This window comes from Corapipo altera, unplaced genomic scaffold (genome assembly GCF_003945725.1).
Source record: "Corapipo altera isolate COAL_440 unplaced genomic scaffold, ASM394572v1 122, whole genome shotgun sequence".
In the NCBI taxonomy this organism is placed as follows: domain Eukaryota; kingdom Metazoa; phylum Chordata; class Aves; order Passeriformes; family Pipridae; genus Corapipo; species Corapipo altera.
In genome coordinates this window covers 1,534,081-1,557,627 of record NW_020884961.1, presented here as the reverse complement: position 1 = coordinate 1,557,627, position 23,547 = coordinate 1,534,081, and the positions used below count along the sequence as shown (strand labels likewise).

At 51.0% G+C, this 23,547-nt stretch overlaps 1 protein-coding gene across 1 annotated transcript; it reads left to right on the top strand.

Annotated features, from left to right (window-relative positions):
* The first annotated feature begins 7,585 nt into the window (after window positions 1-7,585).
* Window positions 7,586-16,470, top strand: TEKT3 (tektin 3). Its single transcript, XM_027664114.1, has 8 exons — window positions 7,586-7,786; window positions 8,857-9,460; window positions 10,008-10,091; window positions 11,553-11,623; window positions 11,825-11,968; window positions 13,682-13,904; window positions 14,417-14,571; window positions 16,164-16,470. Exons 2-8 carry the CDS (start codon window positions 8,885-8,887, stop codon window positions 16,393-16,395), a joined length of 1,485 nt encoding a protein of 494 aa, XP_027519915.1. The 5' UTR covers window positions 7,586-7,786; window positions 8,857-8,884; the 3' UTR covers window positions 16,396-16,470.
* The last annotated feature ends 7,077 nt before the right edge of the window (window positions 16,471-23,547 follow it).

Genomic DNA, 23,547 nt, shown 5'->3' with positions numbered 1-23,547 from the left:
TTTCCCTGACCTGGCTGTACCAGGTGTGTCCCAGGAGCCTTGCTCAGGGCTCAGCCGTGGGGTGTTGGTGCTGCAAACACAGAATGGATCCACTGCAGGAGATGGAATTCAACATCAAGCAGCTGGTGCCATGTCCAGCAGGTTCCCTCCGACCATTCCCACCAGGAGCACCTGCTGAGTGTTTACCGAGGTAAGTGAGCACTGGGAGATGTTTTCCTTGCCCCTGAGCTGGAGCAGGGAGGGAACAGTGGGAAGGGACTGCAGAGCTCGTTAGCACTGCACTGATGGAAGGGCTACATGGGTCATTCCCTCCTGGAGCTCCAGCAGTGTCAGGTAGAGCTGGTCTGTTGGGATTATTGATAACAGTTCCCCGTGTCAGCAAGCTCTACAGCCTAGGAACCAGGGGCACCTCTGCAGCAAAGGCTCCTCTCTGCTCATGTCCTCAGTGGCAGCAAAAGGGTTTGTGCCAGGGGAAGGATGATCCCTCCTCCACAAAGTTCCCTGCCACGGGGAAGAGTGTTTGTGTGATCGTGGAGGGAGCACCCTGCCAGTGCTTGAGGGCTGAACAGTGAGGAGATTTTGGGGATTGGAACAAGGTCCCTTTCCCTTCTCTTTCCCTTTCCCTTTTCCCTCTCCCTTTCCCTTTGCATTTCCCTTTTCCCTCTCCCTTTCCCTTTGCATTTCCCTTTCCTTTTCCCTCTTCCTTTCCCATTCCCCTTCCCATCTTTTTAAAAGCAATTTCCATGAATGCTAGTTTGTTGGGTTTTTTTCCAGATGAGCTTTCTGGGCCCTTCCACAACAGGACTGGGTTCAGCCCTCGCTATTTCCTGAGGAGGCAGGAGCTGAGGTGGTTCCTATCAGCCCTGCAGACATTTTGATCCTTTTGCAGTCTTTTGAAATAGTGACCTGAATATGATGATTTCCTTTTGAAATAGTGGCCTGAATATGATGACAGAGAAAGAAAATACAGTAACTCTCCCCTCCTCTTTCCAACCCAAGCCCTTGCCAAAGCAATAAAAAACTTTAAACAATAGCCAGTCGTGACATAAAACAGTCCTTGAGCAGCCTGCCAAAATTCACCTCAAGAAAGCAGGTCCAAAAATAAACAGCAACCTATAAAAAGCCCCACAGACTTAAAGATAGTCTTCTCAGTGTGCTAATTGCTTTCACATCTGGCTCAGAAATGAGGAGTGTAAACGAGCGTGGAGAGGCCACCAATAACTCCCTCCAGCTAAGCACAAAAGCATGTGTGGAGCATCAATCATGAGAGCCAGCTATTACCACTCAGAGAGCTCAGATGCTGGGGCTCAGTTTGAAGTTTGTGTTTAAATTGCCCTGAAATAATGGGGCTGGTGGTGATGTTAACAGACAGCACGTGCTTAAATGCTTTCACGGGTGGGATATTTCAGGGTGAATGTAGAGAAACTGGTTTCGTTTCCCTTTTCCCCCCTCCATCAGTTCTCAGACAAGTTTTTGTCTGGTCTCCTCTTTGGGAAGAAGGGGTGGTTGAAAGGTTTGATAATGGAGGGCTGCAGAAGGGTGGGATATACAAAGGAAAACTACCTGGGATGGTTTCATGAAGCCTTTCCTGTGTGAAAAGGAGGTGACCTCAAAATGTGACCTTGTGTGTGTGGTTGGAAAGGCCAAAACTCCATCAGATTCCAGGGAGGCAGAGATTTGTGATGCTCTTCATCCTCTGCTCTGGACATGTGTTCATCTTCTCTCCTGCTGATGTCTAGACCTTTTTTTATGACTGTGAATCAGAGGATGTGCACAGAACTGTCTCCTACTTGCTTTCACACCTGTTTGTTTGTGGAGTAGGCTGAATTTTGTGGTGTGAGCAACCCCTTTGGATGCAATTTAAAGCACACCTTCCCCACAGCCTTGGACTTTGCAGCGAGACCAATGCAGAGAGCAAAATCCAGACCCCCCTAAGCCTAGGGTGTATTGAAGTGACTACAGGGAAGCTCTCCCTGAACTCAGGTTTTTATTTTTGATAGTTCTTGAGCACCACTGAGCACATCACCAGTAAATACTGACATTTTCTGAGATCACCACTGCTGTAATCACACGAGTCATCAGTGCCTTAACCTTGGGGATGAGCCCCTGTGGTTTGGTGGTTGTGATTCATCACTGGAGCTCAAGGAGGGATTTGTAATGATATATTCATGCCACATTTATTGTTTGGGAAGCTCAATCAAATGCTGCTATGGTTAGACTGAATACTTCATCTGCCAGCCTGCTTTTGATCTCTTTATTGATTTCTCTCTATGTTAAGAGCGTCATGTTCAGAGGTGAAGATCATCTCAGAGAATCACAGAATGCTTTGGGCTGGAAGGGACCTTAAAGTTCACCTAATTCTATCCTCCTGCCATGGGCAGGGACACCTTCCACCAGCCCAGGTTGCTCCAAGCCCTGTCCAACCTGGCCTTGGACACTTCCAGGGATCCAGGGGCAGCCCCAGCTTCTCTGGGCAACCTGTGCCAGGACATCCCCACCCTCACAGGGGAGAATTCCTTCCCAATATCCCATCTAACCCTGCCCTCTGGCAGTGGGAAGCCATTCCCTGTGTCCTGTCCCTCCAGGCCCTTGACCCAAGTCCCTCTCCAGGTCTCTTGGAGCCCCTTTAGGCACTGGAAAGGACTATAAATCTTCTAAGGCTGCTTTAGTCTACAGGCCTGATATCTTTAGACACCAAAACTTCAAGGGTAGATTTTCAGTAGGTCTGGCTTTGCTGAAGGAAAGACTGAGGATATTTTCGAGGAAGTCTTTTCTCAAAAAAGGGAAAAGATTTTCACAGAGGGCTCATCTCTCCAGGCCCAAGTGTGGAGACATGGGAGAACTTGCACCATTTGCCCAATCCTAAAAGAATCACCCAGGATAGCTCAGATAATGGCCCCTGGAGAGGCCTGTTTCTTCCTACTGATTGTTAAGGACAATTATTGAGGTTGCCATGTGGGAACTTCAGTGAAGTGACTCCCATTCATCACGTCCCCCGTGGGCCAGCCTGGGGCATGTGGGCTCCTGTTCCATGTCATGTGGGTCTCCTGAGCATCCTGCACTGCAGGGCAGTTCTGTGGGAGGATGGAGGTCTGTCAGTGTGAAATGGAGTCTGTGGGTCTCGCTGGTTTAACTCCCCATCATTTTCCCAGATAATTTGGGAAATTCGGTGAAACACCTTCCTGTAGATGGGAGCTGATCCCTCAGCTCTGGGGCAGGGCTGGAGGTGGGATGTGCTCACTCCATGATGAGGGTATGAGAGGGGTGGGAATGAGAGGGAAGTGAGGGGGGAAATGAGGGGGGAAATGGTGGACAGGACAGGGCTCTGCTCCCCTCACTGCAGCCTACCCGTGTCCACTTGGAGTTGGCTCCAACACATCCCCTGAGTTCACTGATAGCAAATTAAGGGGGAAAACAGAGCTGTGAACCTCATCAGAAAATGCAGGTTCCGGGAAAACAATCACTAATCCCCTCAAGAATGTTAAAAAACCCCAACAAAATGCACATGAAATACACACATAAGGAGTGATTCATGTAGGTGACTGTCATAGCTTTGTGTGAAATATTTGGATTATTGCTCACACCTCTTTCAGGAAACAGGACACACACAACTTCTCCCACCCCAGAGAAAGGAGAGGTTTCCCAACACCCATTTTTAACATTTTTTTCTAGGAATAGCTCCTGGATCAGCCCTGCAGAGATCATCCCACCTTAAACCAGAGCAAGGCAGAGGAGTCAGGTCCTTCCAGGGCACCCTTCTGATGGACTGTGCTTCTGGAGCCGTTTAAGGATGCCAAGAAAGTGACTCAAATGAGCTGGAATTAACCACCCGTTTGAATTTGGCACTGCCCCTTGTTTATACGTGGAGATTTGCCCTGCTGGGACTCAGCTGTCACCTGCAGAGCATGGAGAGGTGCCTGCCAGCAGATTGGGAGGATGGATTTTCTAAGAAGTGCAACCAGCAGGATGGTGGCACTTCCAGATGCTGCACAGGGCTGGGGAGGAGTTGTCATGAACAGCTGAGCTTCTCCAACCATGGAAAAAGGACTCAAGCTCTTCAGGAGGCTGTTGGAAGAAGAAAGGAGAGCACCAGATGATCTTCAGTGGTCGCCCAAGTCCAAAGCTGATTCTTTCTCCTTGCCAACCTGCCCAGCCTCCTCTTCTCCTCCAGTTTTGGTGTCCAACCCCCCAGACCTCCTCCTGCCAATCCCAGCTCCAGTGCAGCAGCAGGGGCTCAGTGATGGCCACAACCATCTTTTTTCCCTGTCCACGGGAGCCATACATCGATACCTGGAAGCCTGTTTGCACCCCTAAAGTAGCCCTGGGCCAGATGTGCTGCCTGTGAGTGTCCTTGTGCTCCAGGGTGACAGCACGGGATGCACCACACACACTTCAGGGTTTTTTTAATCTCAGTGAGTTAATGTGAGTTGGGAAAATTATTCTGGCATTGAACAGAGGGCTGAAAAACCTCTCTTACAAGGAAAGGCTGAGAGAATTGGGATTGTTCAGCCTGGAGAAGAGAAGGCTGTGGGGAGACTTTAAAGCCCCTTTTATTACCTAGAGGGGCTCCAAAGAAAGCTGGAGAGGGACTTTGGACAAGGGATGGAGGGACAGGACAAGGGGGAATGGCTCCACACTGCCAGAGAGTAGGTTTAGATGAGATATTAGGAAGAAATTATTCCCTGTGAGGGTGGGAGGCCCTGGCACAGGTTGCCCAGAGAAGCTGTGGCTGCCCCATCCCTGGAAGTGTCCAAGGCCAGGTTGGACGGGGCTTGGAACAACCTGGGCTGGTGGAAGGTGTCCCTGCCCATGGCAGGGGGTGGAATGAGATGATCTTTAAGGTCCCTTCCAAACCAAACCACACTGTGGTTCTGTGACTTGAAAACTGAGACCTTTCAGGCAGGTGCAGCATTTATAGGAGAGAGGAATATTCAACAGTGTGTAAAACTGTGGCTGGGCAATGTTATGGGTACAAGCAGCCTCGTGAGGGATGCTGTAAAAGATCTGGATCTGAGTATTTTCAGAAGGGCAGCTCAGGATCCAGTGTAATGCTGTATTAATAGACAGCAGGAATGTAGAGCTGTGACAGAAAGATTGACAGCTCTTGGCGGTGGATTTTGTACTGAGGTATCTAAATGTGTCCCTTGAAATTCCAGTTTGGTCAGCCAGGCAAACCTGGGCTGAGGTGCTGGGAATTGGCACCTCTGCTTCACATCAGCCTCACGTGTTCAGCCTGCTTTTCTTTTTTGATTCTGAGCTAAAATGGTCGAGGCTTCAGCACAAACTGTTCTCACGTGGCCATCAAAACTGGATGTGCCCCCACCAGAACTGGGTGTGGACCTTTTGTAATTTTAGTGATTTTGCAGCTCTTGGAGTTGTAGTCAGCATTAAGGAACCAGGTTTGTTTAGTCAAATAAATGGTGGTGGTGTGAATAGCCTGTTTAATTCAGTGTGGTACCCAGAGCACGAGGGATTTGGGACCACGTACTGTGTGCACTTGGCAACTTCTTACTCGAGAGTCACTTTACTTGTGAATTTGATTGTTTTACCTGTGCCAATTCTCCTCATCTTTGTAGCTTTTAGGCTGTGTGAGGTAAGGTTTAAGTTGGATATTAGGAAAGGTCCTTCCCCCAGAGGGTGGTTGGGCACTGAACAGACTCCCCAGGGCAGTGGGCACAGCCCCAAGGCTGCCAGAGCTCAGGGAGGGTTTGGACAATGCTCTCAGGGACAGGGTGGGATTGCTGGGGTGTCTGAGCAGGGCCAGGAGTTGGACTGGATGATCCTTGTGGGTGCCTTCCAGCTCAGGATGTTCTGTGATTCTGTGGTGGGACCAAAGCCTCCCCCATCATGATGTCCCCAGCAGGTCCTGTGTGTCCTTTGCAGGGCACCCGTGGGCCATTTACAATATTAGCCAATTATTCTTACTTAATTTAGCAAATACTTCAAAACCCATGTGGTGTCCTACCACAATTAGTGGTGTTCCTTGTCTGCAGTGATTCATCTGAACAGAATTAGCCATGGGCAGGGTGTGAGAGTGGAGATGGAGGCTGGGAGTGAGCAAGGGGCAGAGACCTGGGCTGGTCTGAGGGTGGGCATGAGTCCTGCAGAGGGGCAGAGCTTGGCTTGCTCTAACTGAAATTATTTTATCTGGTTTAGCTATAGAAAAGAACAACTTATGTGCTGAATGTTTTATTTCAGTTTGATGAAGCTGATACTCCACCTGGCCAGAGCAAGATGTGTGTTTAAAGTGAAATGAAAATGTGCTGAAGTGTATACATGGAATAGTTTGGGTTATATTTCATGTCAGCTCTTTGGCAAGAGGCTCTGCTTCCTTGTGGAGGCCGAGTGTGTGTGTGCATGGACAGCAGGAGTGGTGGGTAGGGACTATCTGCAGCCACCAGGAGCTGGGAAACACTTTGGTTCAGTCTCAGTCTGCAGCTGCAATATTGGGAGAGTGAGAAGAAACTGAGGCAGGGAGAGGGCACAGTTACCAGCCTGGTGGTTGCTGAGCCCTGTACATGGCTCCCAGCTCAACCAGGGTGCTAAGTGGGGAAATGAAAATATTCCCCTGGATAAGGTGGGACACAGAAGTGCACACAGCAGAACTGAGTGGTGTTTTCAAGAGCTGGGAGAAACCCCCTTGGGGTAACCAGAGTGTCTGTGCTCACCACCACCATCACTGCCCTGTCTTAGAGCCTGTTCTCAGGCTAAAGCCAGAGTTAACTGGGGAAGGACCCGCTCCCAGAAACATTCCCAGTGTCACTGGGGGACTGGTGTGTGACACCCTGGTGCTGGGGAGGCTGTGTGTGGTGGGGCTCCCGGGGACATCTCACCTGGTGTACCCCCCACCCCAGGGAAGCCTCTGGCTGGCCCAGGAGCGCCAGTGCTGGCACTGGGTTGCCCATTGAGGACTCAGGTTTGCCCAGGAGTGGCACTAAGATGCCCAAGGGCTGTACTGAGTTGCCCATTGATGGCACTGAGGACTGTCCAGGGATGGGATCAAGTTGCCCAGGGGTGGCACTGGGTTGCACAGAGTTCCTAGAATCCTGGAATACTTTGTGCTAAAAAGGACCTTAAAGCTCATCTAAAGCCATGGGCAGGGACACTTTCCACCAGCCCAGGTTGCTCCAAGCCCCGTCCAACCTTGCCTTGAACACTCAGGTGGCACTGGATTGCCTGGGGTGGCACTGGGTTGCCCACTGAGGGCACTGAGTTCATTGGACCATGCAATATCCTAGGTTGGAAGAGACCCATAAGGATCAGTGAGTCCAGCTCCTCACAGGACTACCTCCAACTAAATCAGGTGGCCAAGAGCATTATCCATCATCCAACAGCTGCACCTGGTTGCCCAGGGGCTGCACAAAACTGCCCAGTGAGAGCAGGAGGTTGCCCAGGGCAGGATCTGGGATGCCATGTGAGGGGTGTTTACTGGCCTCAGGTTGCCCACCCAGCGCCCTGTGCTGCCCCATGGCCATTGCTGTGGCCATCACAGGGAGGTTCAATGGTCAGAACAGGTCACAGAGCCCGGTCACAGGTCACAGAACCCCCTCAGCCACCATAGAACCTGGTCACCCTCTGCAGAACCCCACTGCCCATAGCAACAGTGCCCTGGCCCTGTGGTGGCAGCACACTGGGGCTGGGGCAGAGCCAGGCAGTGCCACCACCAAGCGCAGCACCACAGCGATGAGGAGCAGCACCCCCACACCCCCAAACCCCTGAGCACACCCACACTCACAGCTACAGGGGAGCCTGTGCTTCCACTGGGAGGGGAGGACCAGCAAAGCAGGTACTTCTCCTCAGCCCCAAATATCTCTTATAGCATCCAAATATACCCAAACTGGGTAGTCAGCAGCTCCTGGTGCGTGTCCGTGTTCAGGGAGGGTAGAAAGTACCACCCTGCCATGGCTTATCCTGAGGGGATTGCAGGGCCATTTAATCCAGCTGGAAATGCATGGAAAAGTAACTCCAGGCCATTCCCAAGGTTTTTTTCTCTTTGAATGCTTGTCTGTCAGTGTCTGAAAAGGAAGGATTTCTTTGCAGGGGTGGGAGCCAGGGAAACCATCTCCCACTCTCTGAATGCTGTTTCCTAGGTGTAAGTTTATAATAATAAAGTGGATGATAAATAATAAAATTTTTGATAAATAATAATAAATAAGTGGCTTGGAGCTAGGGAATGGCAGTGGCTTATCCCTAGCAGGGACAAAAAGGGCTGGAGGGACTGGTTTGTGGGAACCCCCACACAGTGGGTTTTGTTGGACCTGAGCACAGACATCTCATCCTCAGTTCTGCCAAACTGGCTCAGAGGGTTGCGTTAGTGAAAGCTTTTTTTGCTAAATTTAAGGGTATTAGGGGAAGAACATGTCCCTGCCACATAAGAACTTCACTAGATTGACAGGGAAAATGAAGGTGTAATAGGAAATAGGGAATAAGGAATAAAGGAATAAGGAAAACGAAAGTATCAGATCTGTCATCCTCCTTGGCCACCATGATTTGTTCCTCTCCTCATTTCAAGACCTGACACTGGATACCACCAGCAGAGTCAAATCCCTGTCTATCCAGGTACTTGGGATCATCATCATGGCTGGGCTTCGCGAACGAAGATTTGGGAAGGCACTATCCACATTTGCTACAGGCACACTGCTGGCTTATGAGGCCAATACGTGACAGACATGTCCGATTGCAAAAGGCACTTGGGATACTGTCAGAAGGGATTTGGTTTTGAGAGATTTAGGCCTGTACAGGCACAGTGTGGGTACCTTGGGCATCACTGCCTGTATCACAAGTTGTGTGTGTTGCCGTGAGAAGTGGGACAAGGGCAGGAACTGAGTGAGGTTTTCTTCTGCCTCCTTTGTGCAGGACACGTCCCTGACAGCAGCATTCCACAATGGAGCTCTACGGCTATCCCTTAAAAGCAAAGTTTACCTATCCAAAACCACCCCCCAGCAAGATCCTGCCTGCCACCAGCACCGTGGCTGCAAGCTACAAGAACCGGATTCCTTACCAGCCGGAGAGCATCAGCCTCCCCTGGATGCCCAACGCCTACTACAAAGCAGCTGCCCTCAACCCAACTCTGGCTCCCCTTTCCGAAAGCTTCCCAGGGTTACCCCCTACCAAGATAATTCCCTTCATTTCCGAGAGACCGGATGGTGTCTTCACCCGGCACAGCCTCGACGACTGGCACAGGTCCAACATGACCAACTACAAGGAGTCGGAGACCACCCGGCACAACGCGGAGCGTCTGAGGGCCGACCTCAACCGCACCATCAAGGACGTGTACCAGCAGGCCAAGAGGACCCAGGGGGAGAGCACCAAGAACCTGGGAGAACGTGTCAATGACATAGAGTATTGGAAGTCGGAGCTCTGCCTCGAGCTGGATGCCATGATCAGGGAGACCAACTCCCTGACGGACATGCAGAAGCGGCTGGAGAGAGCCTTGGCCGACACCGAGGGCCCCTTCCAGGTAAGGACCCTGCCCTGTGGGCCACGAGCTGTGGCCTCCTGCCAGAACATCTGCAGCCATTCAAATTAGACTAATAAAGTTTCGTTACAGCTCTGTAACATCTAGAAAGTTTTTATTAAGAGCCCATTAGTTCTGTCAGGAATAAACAAATCCCCTGCCATCTGCTGGATCCTCCTCCCCCACCCCCCACGCTGAGCACATCAGGACAGGATTTGTTTAACCAAATATTTTTATCTCCAAAATCCTGGTTTGGGAGATAAAAGCCCGTGTCTTACCACGAGGCTCTGGTGAGGTCAGCATCGAGCCTGACACAGGTCCCTGCATTCAGCTGGGGTGGCACCAGGGACACGTGGGCTCCCTCACGTCCATTTAATGCTGATGTTGCACTCGGCTGCTCGTTTTCAGCTAAGCCAGGGCGGTTTTTCCCATGCTGTCATCTCTGTGCCCACCTATAATTTCTTTTCTTACATTACTTGACACGGGCACCACCCCTGTAGGGAACCCTGCCCCTGCAGCCAGCACTGATGGCATGGCATGTCCCCAACAGGTCGCTCACAAGTGCTTGCTTAACCGGGAGAAGAGGATGGGCATCGACCTGGTCCACGACGACGTGGAGAAACAGCTCATCACAGTAAGTCTGGCAGCACAGATCATGTGTTAGAGTTATTTTTACCTAAACTACCCTAAACAGGTTTTGCAGCCCTGTTCCTTCCCTGGCTCCTTAGTGCTGGTGAGGTGCTAAACTCTTCAACCCCCCCAAAACCTGCTGCGTTCCCCCACAAGAGAGGAGGGAGTAGCTGAAAACCAACTGTGTTTGTGTGGCATATTGGGGTCCCCTGCCCTTCTTCATGGAGTATGTGAGACAGCCCTGCCTATCAGAGCCCTGCCAGTATAGGAGCAGTATCTATCTGTGAGATATATCTCTATATCTACAGAACATTATATATATATATTGCACACAGATGCACACACAGATATGCAGAAGGCACTGTGTGCCTGGCAGCCTGTCTGGTTTTCCCAGCTATATTAGCTGGTCTAATAAAAGATTTTACACCTCCCCCCAGCTTTGCTTTGCTCAGAGCAGCGTGGCTGCAGTAAGACTGTTGCTCTGTGTGCTCAGGCAATGGATTTGATAGAAATTGCAAAAACATGCACTCCTGCCTGCCTTTATATAGTCTGCTTTAAACTCTGAATAAAATCCAACACAATGAGAGCTGGCACAGCAAAGGGGATCCTAATGCAGGGAACAGCGAAACAGAATCACTGCAAAAGCATCACAAAACTGGGAAGGAAATTGCAGCCCCTGGGACTGTGATGCCACTGCTCTGTTGGAAGGTTTTTCCTTGTGAGTCAGGCCCTAAAACATTAAAATCTTAGTTTAAAAGTCATGAGACTTTAGGAAAGAGCTGGTATCTCCATAAAGGCATTTTGGTTTTTAAGTGTCTGGGACATATTCACGCTGTGCTTTCAGCTGGCTCCCGCACACGGGAGGGCTTAAAAATTCCTGAGTTTGGAGCACTGATCCAAACTCAGGATCAGTGTGATCAGCTGGGGCTTCACAGGTGCAACAGGTTTGTGCTGGAGGCAAGTGAGCTGAGAGCAGCACGTGCCTTCCCCTGGTAGGGCTGAGTGTTTCTTAAAAAGGGATTTGCACCAAAGTCCATCTCCTCTTGTCCCATATGGATGGGATCTCTTGTGGGGAGGAAGATACGTTGGGACTGGGGATGGGGATGTGCAGCACTGCTGATCCAGGCAACCACTGTGCCTGTTCATATCAGGTCAGGATCTGGACCCATCTCCCTGTAGTGGAACTAACCAGCCCTTGACATGGACATCAAGATAAAAAAACACTTGGGAGGCCACCCTGAAAGTGATTTCAGAGCCCATGGCAGTGGCCACAGCCCCCTCCTGTCCCCTCCTGTCACTGGTGTGGGCTCAGCTGCACAAACGTGCCCTGGGGCTGGGGGGCCCTTTCTGCACCCCCTGTTTGCTCTGGGGGAAAGGCAAGCAGGGAAGTTCTCACTGTGTTCAAGGTTGGAGAGGCTCGAGGGGATGACGGACACTGATGGAGTTGTGTTTTACCTTTGCCCAGGAAATCAAGATCATCAGGTCCGTCCGGGAGAGGCTCCAGCAGTGCCTGAACACCGTGAATGCCCAGCTCATGTAAGGAGGGGCTCCTTGTCTCTTGCTGCAGTGCTGATGTGCATTTTAATGTGAATCCCCAGCAGGGCCCTACCCCACCCACCCCCTGCAGGTGTCAAACCCGAGCAGGCTCCATGGGAAGCGGGCAGGGATGCACACAGCTGGGCAGGAAACCATTCCACCCCTACACCCCCACTGAGACCTGCTGTGTCTGTGCTGAAGGTGCAACAAGGAGGCCCGGCAGGAGCTGGAGAAGGACCTGGCTGACAAGCAGATGGGCCATCACATCGACAACAAGTGCTACCAGCTGAAGAACACCTCCAGAGGCATCCACTACTACCGAGGGGTGGAGCGGATCGATGCCACGTGAGTGCAGGCTGGGTGGCACTGGGGGGGCCCTGGGAGGCACGGTGCCTCTCCCTGGCAGGGAGCTGGGTTTTCCCAGGCACATCCATCCCGCCATCACCTCCAAGGGGTTGTTTCTCTCCGCTCACCATAAAGGGAGAACAGCCCTCTGTCCAACACCCAGCAGGGGAAAGCGAGTCCAGCCTAATTAAACATTACATCAGGGTCCAGAGATCAGCCTGCAAATGAATTCAGCCCAGCACCTCTGCACAGCCCATTAAGTTTGTGCATGTTTTCAAAGATGTGTCAGTGCTTGCCTGAGTGCTCTTCCCTGACGTAAAGTCTGGGGGGTTCACCCCTGCCTGGAGAGGGCCTGGCAGCGAGCTGGAATGACACACAAGATGAAGAAATAGAGACTGTTGTCCTGGGACAGGGTTCAGCTGCTTTTGGGTGCCAGGAATTCGGCTTTGGCTCTGTAGTAAATGAAGTAAGCACTTGCAGAGATATGCCCTAAGTGGTAAAGGGCTGAGGGAATAAATCTCTTGCTCACACAGACACACACAGTTTATGGAGAGGCACAGATTGTTTCAATTTTTCTAACAGTTTGAGTAGTTATTCACAGTAGAGCTCAGATGTATTTAGACAGGCAAATGAATTGCAAGGGATTGATGCTAAAATTCAGAGGGGGGTAAAATGTGCTGAGAATCAGCAGGTTTTAAATGGAGCTTATGTGGTATTTAAGTCTTTTGTTGACCTTGTTCTGGACTACTGCATAGGCAGGAACTTCATCCCAAACACACAGACAGGGAATGGAGTGGGATCTAATGCTTGTTCAGTTTAGTGTGAAACTGAGATGGGCTGTGAGCAAAATGAATTGACTTCGATCTGTGTGTTGTCATGGAGCTGGGAATCCCTTGGCACTTAGTGCCTCAAACATGGAAATAGGAGATCTGTTTGGAATCTCTGCTTTTTCTGGGAGAATCTTTTGTTTGTCTGAACTTTCATAGGTTGTCTTCCTGATCAGGTCATCATTTAATAAACATCATTGAACAAATAGGGTCCAGATGTTTCACTTTCATGTAATTTTATTAAGAGCATAGATTTAATCTACATTTGACCCTCACTGCTCGCTGGCAGGATCCATCACAGAATCCCAAGATATGCTGAGTTGGAAGGGACCCACGAGGATTATCTAGTCCAGCTCCTGGCCCTGCACAGGCCCATCCCCAAGAGTCACCCCCTGTGCCCCAGAGGATCAGCCAAACCCTCCTGGAGCTCTGGCAGCCTTGGGGCTGTGCCCACTGCCCTGGGGAGCCTGGGCAGTGCCCAACCAGCCTCTGGGGGAAGAACCTTTTGCTGAGATCCAACCTGAGCCTGCCCTGACACAGCTCCAGCCATTCCCTGGCTGCTGTCCCTGCTCCCCCCAGAGCAGAGCTCAGTCCCTGCCCCTCCTCTGCCCCTACCCAGGAAGGTGGAACTGCAGTGAGGTCTCCCCTCAGTCTCCTCTGCTCCAGCTGAACACACCAAGTGCCCTCAGTGTCCTCACACACCTTCAAATCAAGGCCCTTCCCCATCTTCACTCCCTCCTTTGGATGCTCCATAAGAGTTTAATATCTTATATTGTGGTGCCTAAAACAATATTCCAGGTGAGGCTGCCCCAGGTGGGAGCAGGGTGGGACACGACCGCCCTCAGCAGCGGGGGCTGATCCAGGGCCTCTCCTTTCCACCCCTCAGGATCTCGGTGCCGGAGACGTGGGCCAGGTTCACGGACAACAACATCTTCCGCTCCCAGAGCCAGCGGGCGACCTCGGCCAAGCTGCGGGCGAGCACCGAGAGCGTCCTCATGGGCACGGCCGACGAGATGTGGCGCCAGTTCAGCAAGGTCAACGACGCCTTCACCAGCCGCATCACCGAGACCGCCAACGCCAAGAGCAAGATCCAGACCCACCTGGCCAAGGTAGCCTGGCACCCCTTCCCGCTTTAGCTTCATCCCAAGGGATGGTTGTCCGTGTCCTGCCTCTGCCAAGCAGAGGAAGTGGAGGTCAGTGATGGGCTCACCAGTGGATCTCATGGGAGGCTTCCTGAAAAGTGCTTGAGACTGTTGTTGGTTGAGGCTGGGCTTGCTGATGCCACACCCTTAAATGAGGAGCATTAAAAACTTTCCTCTGTTAGGGATGATGGATGGATGAGCAGTTCTTGCAAGCAGTAATTTTGGGGAGTTTGGAATTCAGTAGGTCCATCACTGCTCCTAAACCTCCTCTGATGTGACAGCAATAGCAAAGAGACGCTTTTCTCTGAAAACTCGGCTGCATCTGTGCCTGGATATGTGGCACAGTGACACTGGTCTGAGCCCAGGGTCTGCTTATTGAGCTTGTTTTTTTCCTTCACACAGGCAGGAGAAAAGGGAAATGATGTGATCACTTGAGCAGATATTTTTCAATTAATACACGTGTTTGTGTTTCACGCCAGACACGGCAGGAAATCTTCCAGATCGAGACGAAGATACAAGTCATCCAAAAAACCATAAAGGACAAAGAGGTTCAGTTAAAAGTGGCTCAGACCCGGCTGGATGAGCGCACGAGGAGACCAAACGTGGAGCTGTGCCGGGACACTGCCCAGATCCGGTAAGGCAGGAGGGCAGGGCTGGCAGGGGCCCTGAGGAGTCACTGGGGGTGGCACTCAGGAGCATCAGTGGGTGACAAAAATCAGCTTTTTTTCCCTTTTCCTGAATCATGCTTCCATAAGTGCCCTGGTAGGATCCAAAACAATAAGCAGTTGTGCCAGCCTTGGGGTGCTGGGCCAGCTCTGCACCCATGACAGAGGTTGTGCATCATGGCTGGGTACAGCCTGGTGCCACCCCATGAGGGACTGGATTTTTCCCACTTGGATAAAACTCAGCCTCTCCTGCCTCACCCAGGTGGCTGGATATGCTCAGGTTTGAAGGATAAGCCCTTTATTCTCCCTATTGTGGCCCTCCAGTATATGAAGGGGGCTTATAAAAAGGAGGGAGAGGGACTTTTTATATGGGGAGATAGTGACAGGACAAGGGGGAATGGCTTCTCACTGCCAGAGAGTAGGTTTAGATGGGATATGGGGAAGAAATTCTTCCCTGTCAGGGTGGGGAGGCCCTGGCACAGGTTGCCCACAGAAGCTGTGGCTGCCCCTTGATCCCTGGAAGTGTCCAAGGCCAGGTTGGATGGAGCTTGGAGCAACCTGGGCTATGGAAGGTGTCTCTGCCTGTGGCAGGGGCTGGAACTGGATGATCTTGAAGGTCCCTTCTGACCCAAACCATCCTGTGATTGATGTCTATGATTCTGTGATTCAACTCTCTGACAGGCTCATGTTGAGAGCCCTTAGCTCCTTCCTTTTGGGTAACTCCAAGAAGGGTGCACCACATGGAGAACCAGTAAGGGCTGTCCTCCCCACCTGGGGACACTGGAAATCCTTTCAAGGACATAGTGAGCTCTCTGCGATTGCACCCCAGAGGGCTGTGGCAAAGCAGGTTGCCCTCAGTGCCCTCTGTGAGGCACCCAAACTTCACACCTCCTCCTGGAAGCCCTCAGCATGATTCCCTTTTATAGTGATTTAAACCCAGCCCCAGAGCTGGTTCAGCATCTCACACGCTGTTGTTTTTTCCATCCTCCACTTGTTTCACGTTCACTTTTAGCCTCTCCCAGCTGCCCAGTTCTGCTGTGTGAGCCTGTGTGGGTGTGGGTAGGGCCCCAGCACGGGGAAGTGCAGGAGGGTGAACCAACAAACCCTCAAACCCAAGCAGAGGTGGGAAACCACAGCTGCTCATCCCTGTTCTCAGTGGGACGAGCTGCTCCGGCAGACACTGCACATACCCACAGCCTGACCATGAGATCAGCTCCGTTGTTTGGAGCATGGTGCTCATAACACCAAGGCTGTGGGTTTGACCCCTGTATGGGCCATTCACTACAGAGTTGGACTCAATTATCCTCATGGGTCCCTTCCAACTCAGAAATTCTGTGAAATCTCTGAAGCTGAGTAAGTTTGAAGCCTTAGAGCAAACTTACCCTTTCCTCTCCATGGAGGAGCTCTTCCCTCAGCATTGTAGCTGCCAGGAATGGGGGGTCCAAATCGGTCTGATCCTGCTGATGGGGGAAATCCTGTGCCCAAAGGGCCCATCAGCAACGCTCTGCTGGAAACCGCTGCCGTGACGGGCCTGCTAACGGGGGTTCTCGCTGTCTTCCAGCCTTGTCCAAGAGGTCAATGAAATCAATGAGACACTCAGGAACCTTCACCAGTGCCTCAGAGCCTCCGAGGACATGCTGCAAATGCTGGTCCGTTCCAAGGCCGTCTTGGAGCACGACCTGGTCATCAAGAACAACTCGCTCTTCATCGACCAGGAGAGGTGCATGGGGATGCGCAAGACCTATCCCAGCACCGTGCAGATCCTGGGATATGTCTCAGCAGGGCTCACCTGAACACATGGAGTGTCTGCCGTGGGACATCTTCCCAGTTTTGTTACGGTTCTTTGCAAATAGATTGTTACGATTTCACGGCCGTGGTAGTGTTTCATTTCCTCGTGTAAACCCTGAGTAGAAGTCGAACGATTGGTTGGTTTGGTGTGTGGTTTATACCAGGATAATTCCCCCCCCCCCCCCCGTTTGGTTTTTCTCTTTTGCTCTGTGCCAGAAAGGAGCTGAAAATATCCTGTATGACACTAAGAGTAAATCCACCCACAGGGATCCATTCCCACCCTTCCAGTCTGTGATTTTAGGAGAAAAACTGTCGTGTCTTCCTCTTTTTGAGTGTGTGTGATGTGGAAAAAGCACAAGGGGAAGTAAAGCTACTTGTCAGAGTAATTAGCTGCTGACATCCATGATGTATTTTTAATGGTGCAGCCGAAGAAACACAAACTGTCCCGGAAAGAGCTGCAGGATGTGCTGTTCCTAAAGAGAAAAATCAGCGGTTTAAGCTGATTTCTAATGGTAATTGTCTTGCTTTGGAAAAATTTAAAGTGCCATCGAAAATGAGGAAGTATATTTGACTAGTTAATTGTAGAGAATGCTGTGGATTTAATTTTGGGTTCCTAATTTAACCTTCTGTGTGTAGTTTGTTGGTGGAAGCAGCACTTTGAAGATATAGAGATGAGTCAGTGTTGAAGTCAAACCCCCCAGCTGACACACAACCTGCTCTCTTGCTGTGGATCAGACTGATTTGACCAAATATTGGTATTTTCAGAGGCATAAGTCTTCAATCAATCTGAGGCTCAGTGTGAAAGTCACTATGCAAATTTGTCTCCTAGACAATTTGTGTCACTTAGAGTGTCACTTAGACACTCTGGAGTCTTTCAACCTCAGCAGTTGAGCTCAGGCTAGAGCCTGTAGGCACCAAGAATCCCAAAGGAGCAGAAGCTCAAATCCCTTCCCCTCCCTCGGGAATCCAGGGCAGGGACCTTCCAGCCCAGTGTGGGGGCTCCCAGGAGCTGAGGACATCTTTCCTTGTCTCACATCCCCAGGTGACTCCACCTCACCTGACAGACCCCTCTGCCCTCCCTGCTCTGCCCGGGGCAGCTCCTGAGAGCTGTACCCAGGTCCTGCCCAGCCTCAGTGTCTCGGCAGGATCTCCCTTCCCCGCAGCCCTAAACAGGAAGCAATTGTCTTTCTAACATTTTATTTTTTTTTACTAGCACTTTTGTCTCAAGGAGACTAAAAATAGATTTCCTCTACTTTGTGTGTATCTTGGAGCCGGAGTCCGTCGGAGGGAGCAGCCACCCCTTCTAAAGGAAAGATCCAAATGTAAGCAGGAAAAACTGCCCAGCTGATCACACCTTCCCTTTTTCCACTGATCTGCCTCCCCAAAATAAACTGATGGCAGACTGAACTCACAGGCACCTCTAGTTTTTTTAGCATCCTCCCCAGCTCTGTGTTGTTACTCTCCCTGTATTCCCTTCCTGAAGCCTTTCCCAACCTCTGGCGATTTTGGCTGCTCCACTGGTCTGAAGCCCTGCTCCAGGCAGCTGGTTTTCAGGCAGAGCTGCCTGCTTTTTGGGCAATGGGCCCTGTGAGTTTGTGCCCAGCTCAGTGTGGGGCAGCAAAGGCACCCACAGCCCCTTCCTGAAAGGTTCCAGCTCTCGGGTACCTGGAGCCAAGTCCTGGCACCAGCAACAGCTTCGCCTTCATTTCACTTCATTTCACTTTCACCTTCGTTTCTGAGTCATGTAAAAAATATCTGAGCTCTGTTTTACAACGAGGGCACACCAGTATCAGTCAGCACCTAAAGCCTCCTATTTCCTCCAGTGTTGCTTTCAGAGCTCCCCAAACACCCAAATTTCCCACTAGCCCAACTCCTTTAAGGCTTTCTCCTAACTGAGAGTATTTATGTGGCGTCACAAGTCCCCAGCTCTTCATTTTCCCTTGCTGTCCTGCCCTCCTGATGCTCCTTTACACAACATTGCCAGAGCATTTCTTTCCTCTGTTCCAGCCACAACCAGAGGAATTTCAGTTGCAGCTTCTCTAATTTCTTTCACAAATACTTTCCACTTTCCTGCAGCAGATTTCCCAGACGTTAGAGAATTCCCAGGTCCCTCTGGGGTTTTGTTCTCTCCACGCCAGTTTTCCATAAGTTGACAGTATTGATGTTACTTCTGGCAGCTGATACTCCCAAATCTCCCCCAAACACTTTGATCACTGAATCCTACGTGTGCTTCCATGTGAGCCTTTTTTTTTTCCCATGACTGGAGCCAGCCCTGCCACAAAACTCCTGTAAAATGGCTCTCCAGGGAGGGGTTTGGGTGAAATTCCAACAGACACGTGGCTCGTGGCCGGGTCTCCTGCCCACAGATGGATTTGTCTCCCATGACAGAGCTGCTGCTGAGTGAAGCTGCTCAGTCCAACCCCTCAGGGCTGGGTTTGGGGTTCAAACAGCCTCTATTTTTTATGTATTCCAGGAGCACGAAACAACATTCTGCTGATGTGTGAGATGCCTTTGCTGCTGTACCATTATATGATTTGCTTTCGTAGATCATTTCTAAGTCACATCCCTGGCCACCTGACCCACCTTTGTGCACTGATGTGATGTCTCCTTTCTCCAGTCTGAGGAACAACATGTTTGCTTTTATTGCTATTTATTGCTGGTTTATTGCTGGCTTTATTGCTGGCTTTATCAGCCAAGTTGCTGAGAAGGTTAGTTTGTGGAAATTCCTTTGCATCTTACAACCATATTCCCACCCTTCTGCATCATTCCTTTTGCATCAGCCCTGCAGAGCTGTGTCTGTAAATTAATTGTTTAGCAACTGGAGGAAAGACAATAAATTAATAAAACCAGGACACTGTTGATTTTGTCAGTCCAGGATCCAGGTGAACACTCCAGGCATGTCTATCAAGAAGCTTTTCAGAAAGGAGGTTTTGTTGTCTAAGAAAATTAAAATCATTTAATTTCCTGGAAGAGTCTGATACAAATTTGGGTGAAATCAAAGCCTGCCAACCCCCTGTTAACACTATATTACATAACTAGTGCAGATTATTACGCTTGAGGGACAGAGAATTCCCCAAAGAGCATCAGCAGTCAGAAAAAAAACCAAACCCAACTCATTGCTATTGTGGAAAAAAAGGGAGAAAACTTTGGCAAAGTGCTAAAGGAAAATTTGGGCAGTGGAGGATCACAGAAATGATTGTGCTGGCTCAGAGCAGAGTCCAGTGAGCAGCCTCTGCCAGAGCCAACAGGAGATGCTCAGATAAAAGCACAGAAGGCAGCAAGCACTCTGTGATATTTTCTCAGTCTACTTTCCCAGCTCCCAGCAATTAGCATCTCAAGGACTTCCTGAGCTGCCAGGGCTGTCCTTGGATTTGATATCCCCCCATGGATTTGTTTCACATGCTCTCATTGCAGTTGTTCCTCGAGCCCGTGCGGAGTCGAAGCATCCGCTGCGATCCCCCAGCAGGAGCTGCAGGGCACGGAGCATCCTCCCCCTCAGGGCAGCAGTGACCACCCTGGGCACCCTGGAGGAGACTCCAAGAGGGACCAAACCTGGGACTGCTGGAGCCAAAAGTGTAAAACTCAAAAGGCTGGGCAAAATGTGGCTCAAAGCTGGTTTAGACCCGTGTCCTCTGCAGGTTCAGCCTCACAGCAGGCTGGTTGCTGTTATCTGCTCTCAGAAGATGAGCATGAACTATCAATTCTGGAAGTATCTGAGTGTGTTCAGAGTCATGTCCCAGCTGGGAAGCTTGGTTGACTTTTTGTGGGTTTTGGGGTCAGTGGGCAAATTTCGGTTTCACTGAAGTCAGTGGGATTTTCTCCAGTGATTTCAGCCTGGCTCCATCAGTGCTGACAACTGGCTGGGAGTGGAAAGGAAAAAAGTTGGGTAAAGTTGTTTTTGGGGCATGAATGCAGACAGGACTGATATGTTTTATAAATTCCTCTTGGTTTGGTGAAAACCAAAAGTCAGGAAAAGTAAGTCAATTCCTCCAAGATGTATTAGACCTTTTGTTACAGATGTTTACTGAATGTAAAAGCATCCCCTACTATTTTTTTCTGCTTGAAATGTGTTTTCCAATAGCCATTCCACCAGTGTATGTGTATTTTTATATATGTACATGTATGTGTATGTGTTGTTTGGGGGAGCATTATAGATTCTCTACAAAATGTGAGTCAAACAATATCTTGCTCTGCTCCTTTTCCTAGTTGCCCAGTTGTTTGAAAACAGGGGGTTCCCCTCCTTGTTCCATTCCCAGCCCCACATGAGCTATGGGATCACTGATGGCAGGGCAGATTTCTGCCCCTTCCCTTTGCATTTCCAATCCTCTCTTGCTAATGGTCTTGATCACCAGGATAGGAAACAGGAAGCAAGTCCCTAAAATTGTGATGACAGAGCAAAATCTTGGGGTTAAACATGAAGACATACAGAGGAAATCTTGTCCTTGTAGTTTGAAAATGCTTGTTTTAGGAGTGTTTTCATTCACCTGGCCCAGGGTAGGGGATGAGCAGAGCCCCTGATGTGCTGTTTCAGGTGATGCCCAGACACAGTTAAATGAGGCTTAGGTCCTTTTCAATCCATCACTGCCATTTCAGATTAGCATCTGAGCCCCTTAAAGTGTTATAAAACTCACTTTCTCTCCTCAGTTCTCATTATTTTTCTCTAGAATTTCAAGCTGAAGCGTTGTGTTTGGAGCGATCCCACGGAATAGATTCAAAGCGAGAAATCCACGTTTCACCCGGTGTTTACACAACCCATCAGTCTTCAGAGTATTCCCAGCACAGCCCACGGCCAACCTTGTTTATACACAAAACATTTATCTGATTTATTGTGGTGCCTGCTTTTCTTTAGGCTGTGATGGCCGAGCTCATCCCAAGTGTGAGCAGGGGCAGCTTTGGAGCCCAGAGATGGGAAACACCGGGAGATCCTCCAGCCTGGGTTGGGTGGGGTGGTGACGCCTCTCCAGCAAAACCTCCAGGGCTCTGTGTGAACATCCTCACTTTCTCACCTCCTTTTCTCTCCCTGGACAGTCGCCATCCAACATCTCTGGCTGATGGAAGGTGCCTCCAGCACTCTACTCGTGGTGCTCCCTGCAGCAGCAGGGTCCCTGGCACCAGAGCTGGTACAGAACATGCTCAGCTGGTGTTTTTCCAAAGCCCTGCTCTGTTTGGATGATGCACATTTCCAGAAGAAGTGTCCATGGAGCACAGGAGTGATGTGCACTTCTCTCTGGGACCCCTCCACTGTTTCCAATCCACGGCACTCAGCCAAAACAGGCTTCATTACCTGCAGGCTATTCTTTTCCCTGATTTCAGTCTCAGATATTTCTCCTGTGCTTAAAAAGCTGCTTTTGGCACCTTTTCCAGAACTGAAACTGCAGTGGTTTTGCTTGCCCACATTCATGGAGGAGCTCAGGAGCAGAATGTCACCCCCACACCTCCCCTACTGTGCATCATCCCGCTCTGCTTTCGGAGAAAACGTTGGATATTTTATCCAGAGATAACAGCAACTGAGATTTCAGACCTACAAACCCAAATCAGAAGAGGGTCTCTAACAGCATGCTGGATTGCAGTCCTGGGGGACAAGACCCTTCTCACTCTGTGTTTGTGCAGCCCTGAGTGTGGGGGCTCCTTCTGCACAGAGGAAAACCAGCCCAAAATAGCCTCATTAGCCAGGAAAGTACCGATTGTGGCCCAGATGTTTCAGTCCTCTGGGGCTTGCAGCCGCGGGTGGCACTGGCAGGCAGCAGCGTCCCAGGGTGCAGGGGGTGGAAGCAGCAGAGAAATGGGCTGGCATTTTTTGGAGGGGAGGGCAGATTGCATCCTTTGGAATGTCGTTTCAGCCGCTGGCCTCCCTCCCCCGACCCCTACGGAGCGCTCTGAACTCCCACTTGCTGGCTGGTGCCTGTGACGGGACCCCTTGCGTGAGTGTGAGGAGCCAGAGCCAGCGCTATAGGGAACACGCCTCTGCCTGCCAGGAGGAGGGAGCCAAGCACGCTCCTCTCCCTCTTTTCTTCCAAGATTTACAGTCTCGGTGGCTGGATGCCGACTTCCCTCTTCTGTGCAACAACGTGGGATTAGCTTGGAGCTGGTGTGTGAGGAGGGGAAGAGGTGAAGGGGAGGTTGGTGTGAGTGCTCAGGACTCCCAGGAGTGTGCAGGTCCCCGGGGGGTGGGGGCTGGACTGTGTGTGAGCTTTATATCAACAGATTAGCTGGGGGTGAGGAACGAGTGAGGGCTGCTGTGCAGCCACTCCTTCCTCCCCGAGCACCTAAGTCACAGAATCACAGCATAGTTTGGGTTGGAAAGACCTTTAAGATCATCCAGTCCCACCCCCTGCCATGGGCAGGGACACCTTCCACCAGCCCAGGTTGCTCCAAGCCCTGTCCAACCTGGCCTTGGACACTTCCAGGGATCGAGGGGCAGCCACAGCTTCTCTGGGCAACCTGTGCCAGGGCCTCCCCACCCTCCCAGGGAAGAATTTCTTCTCAATATCCCATCTAACCCTGCCCTTTGTCAGTGGAAAGCCATTCCCCCTTGTCCTGTCACTCCATGCCCTCTCCAGCTCTCTTGAAGCCCCTTTAGGCACTGGAAGGAGCTTTAAGGTCTCCCCAGAACCTTCTCTTCTCCAGGCTGAACATCCTCAGCTCTCCCAGTGTCCTCCAGCATTTTGAAAAATCTCACCCTCCATTTAGTGAAAAGTTGCTCAGTTCCACCTCATTTGGCTTTCAAGTGCTAATAAAAAAAAAAAAAAAAAAAAATCGAGTCCAAGAGCTACAATCCCTCCAGCACAGCCCATTCCCCAAATCCTGTCCCACGGAATCTGTTCGGGGCTGCACAAAGGGGGGCGAGGGGCCCCCCGATGTGGTCAGCTCGGGCAGCTTGTCCTGTCCCTGCAGCCGCGGGCACCGGCCGGTCCTGCCCGGGCACCCCGGGGACACCCACTCACGGGGCCACCACCTCTCCCCCTCCTTCTTCCCTCCTCCAGGGGTGCCGGGGGTTCCATCGTGGGGGAGAGAGGGTGGTCTTCGTTCCCCCCGTCAAATCTCCTCGCTGGCCGGCGGGAGCGGCCGCGCTGCGCCCGGGGCAGGGAGCGGCTCGGGGCCGGGATGCGGAGCCCGGGGAAAGGGATGCGGAGCCCGGGGAAAGGGATGCGGAGCCC

Excerpts from the sequence above, each read along its gene's own strand:
- TEKT3 (XM_027664114.1), top strand. The coding sequence starts at position 8,885 with ATGGAGCTCTACGGCTATCCCTTAAAAGCAAAGTTTACCTATCCAAAA. Across the intron at positions 9,461-10,007 it reads ACACCGAGGGCCCCTTCCAG|GTCGCTCACAAGTGCTTGCT; the intron begins GTAAGGACCCTG and ends TGTCCCCAACAG. Across the intron at positions 10,092-11,552 it reads TGGAGAAACAGCTCATCACA|GAAATCAAGATCATCAGGTC; the intron begins GTAAGTCTGGCA and ends ACCTTTGCCCAG.